This window comes from Plectropomus leopardus, unplaced genomic scaffold (genome assembly GCF_008729295.1).
Source record: "Plectropomus leopardus isolate mb unplaced genomic scaffold, YSFRI_Pleo_2.0 unplaced_scaffold25487, whole genome shotgun sequence".
Classification (NCBI taxonomy): domain Eukaryota; kingdom Metazoa; phylum Chordata; class Actinopteri; order Perciformes; family Serranidae; genus Plectropomus; species Plectropomus leopardus.
This window is the reverse complement of record NW_024627698.1, coordinates 1-2,622: the sequence shown is the minus strand read 5'-3', so window position 1 is coordinate 2,622 and position 2,622 is coordinate 1. Positions and strand designations below refer to the sequence as shown.

At 40.8% G+C, this 2,622-nt stretch overlaps 1 protein-coding gene across 1 annotated transcript; it reads right to left on the bottom strand.

The window, feature by feature from the left end:
* Positions 1 to 78: 78 nt before the first annotated feature.
* Positions 79 to 1,199, bottom strand: LOC121966675 (sodium-dependent multivitamin transporter-like). The gene is made up of 2 exons (XM_042516743.1): positions 843 to 1,199; positions 79 to 348 (listed from the first exon to the last, which is right to left on the bottom strand). The coding sequence occupies exons 1-2, from the start codon at positions 966 to 968 to the stop codon at positions 106 to 108; spliced, it is 369 nt and encodes a 122-aa protein (XP_042372677.1). The 5' UTR covers positions 969 to 1,199; the 3' UTR covers positions 79 to 105.
* Between the last annotated feature and the right edge of the window lie 1,423 nt (positions 1,200 to 2,622).

Sequence of the window (2,622 nt, the reverse complement as noted above, 5' to 3'; positions counted from 1 at the left end):
GTTGTTCCCACTTTACAACCTCAAAGCACATGAACACAACAAAGTCAGAAGAACGACTTCCCAGTTAGGAGGCTGCGACCTCCCGACATCACATGAACGCAGCATTCATTCTTTCCTTGCGTGTACCTCATAGGCGCTGGACAGCCGCAGTCGGTAGAAGACCGGTATGAAAACATGAGCCGGGATGAGCAGGCCCAAGAAGTAGGAGCAGCCCAGGAACCAGTACTGGGTCCCGAAAGTGTAAATCTCAGACGGAGCACCCAGGATGGCCACGGCCGACTGGAAAGTGGCCAGCAGGGACAGAGACACGGGCAGGCAGCTCATGGAGCGGTCAGCCATCAGGAACTCCTAAAAGACAAAATGGCAGTGTCGAACATCTCGAACTAGAGCTGCATGCCTCCACAAACCAGTCGAGATGTAGTTACAATTTACAATCATGTCTGTAGGAGCCATGAATTAGCATATGTTATCATATATGTATAAATTCCTTTAAAAAAGTTTGTTCATTTTCATTTTACTGGATGTTGTAAATGTATGAGTGTTTTTGTTTCCTCTGTCCAGATCTGCATGATGTTAAATACATACATTATTTTGAAAAAATACATATCACCAATGATTTTAGGATGCTACATTAAAAAAAAGTGATTCTTAATATGTTACTTTCAATGTCCTACCGTTTTTTTAAGACTTCTGAAAGATTCATTCAGACATTTTGATACCAATTATTTATAGATTTATGAATTTAATTCCTTTTGAGACTTTCTAAGAGTCCATGGGAACCCTGCTACTGTCTGGAAAGAGATGAAGAAAAATCATCACTGTGTCTAAACATCACGGTGTACCTGTGTTGTGCGCTGGCGCCCACCGGAGAAGGCGTAGAAGAGGCCGATGCCAGCTGAGGCCACCAACAGCAAGGCAAAGATGACGTAGTCCACCGTGGTGAAGTGCATTTGGACTACCTCCCCCATGATGGCTGTGGATGTTTGCGGGGTGGGGACGGGGAAGGCGGGGGCTGTTGGATGCGCGGCCTCTGGGGCTGATCACGACCTCAAAGCACTCCACCCATACAGACTCACTGTGAGCTGGAGGAAGAACAAGTGAGGAGGTGGTGGAGTCAACTTCTCTCACTAAGACCTGGGAGAGGCACTGCGCAGAGACAGAGGTTCAGATATACATGCAGACAGCAGCAGCACTGTGTTAAATGCTTCACTGCACGCTGTAATTGCAACAGCAGAGTCACACCGTGCCGGTGCTGCGCAGTGCACGGGGATGATACACTCGCCGACTATTGCTGGAGTTCAGTTACTATGAGATGTGATGATGAAATCTAACAAAGTGATGAACAGTTACGGGACGATGGAAACATTTAACGTGTTAAAATCGTCTTCAAGTTGGCTGTAAACGTTGTCTTTGTAGTGATCCAATTATACAATTACTTGCAACCAGAGACACTTTATTACTGAGTTTAAAATGTGTTTTTATGCTAAATCAATGTGAGGTAAATTTCATTTATATAATCCAGTATCACAAATATACCATAGGGGCCTTTACAATATCACCAATACAACACCACAGCCTTTAGCCTTCAATTCAAATAAGGAAAAACTGATTACGATTCATCTACAATCGATTAAGAATTTAATCAAACGTGAAATTTAAGTGATTAATCGACAGGATATGAAATATTGTCAAATAATACGCAATATGTTGCTTTTAGCTGTCACTGAGGAAAAAAACACATTTGGTATTGTTTAAATTAAGCAACGTTTTTATGTTTTTTTTTCAAATGACGACTAATCGATCATTAATTTTACCTCTTAATTGATTAAGGAAAGTGCTAACAATTTGCAGCCCTAGCTGGAGTACAACCACAGCCTTATTTTGATACATAAAAACCACGAAGACAGAAAATAATGATTGAGGAGAGGGAGAGAGAGAGCGAAGGAGAGCGAGAGAGGGGACAGTTAGAGACTTCGTGAATATGTGCCACACAATGGCTGCATGAGCGGCTTAAAGAATGGAAGAAATGTGAGAATGAGTTTTCTTTTACGGAAGTTAATCTTATCTGATTGTGATGCTGCTGTAACAGAGCCACCTGGGAATTTGTCTCGCCTATAAAATGTCGGCCCTGCGACAGTCTGGCGACCTGACCAGGGTGTACCCCGCCACGACCCTTACGAGGACAAGCGGTTTCGGACAATGAATGAATGAATGAATGAATGAATGAATGAGTGGATATAAAATGTTGTAAAGGGCTGAGTCAAATCTGAAGATAAAAATGACCTGATTCCCCCGAATAAAAAAGGTCCAAAAAATCCTATGTCAAAAAATTAAAAAAAAAATATTATTGCAATTTGGTTTCTAAATGTCTTTTTTTCTTTAAAAATACAAAAAGTCATTGAATGAACAAATTAAAGGATTAACTCTTTGCAAACTGGATTAACATCACTTTTTCTTTGAACTTTGAACCCTGAGCAAATAGTTTGAACTCTTAAAAAACATGAGGAAAAAGTCAATGAGCAACTTGCTAAGAGATGCCCCACAAATTACAAGAAATTAGTAAATCTGGAAAATAGTTTAAAAAAATGAAAATAAAAAAAAAACTTGGGAAAAAGTCCAGAG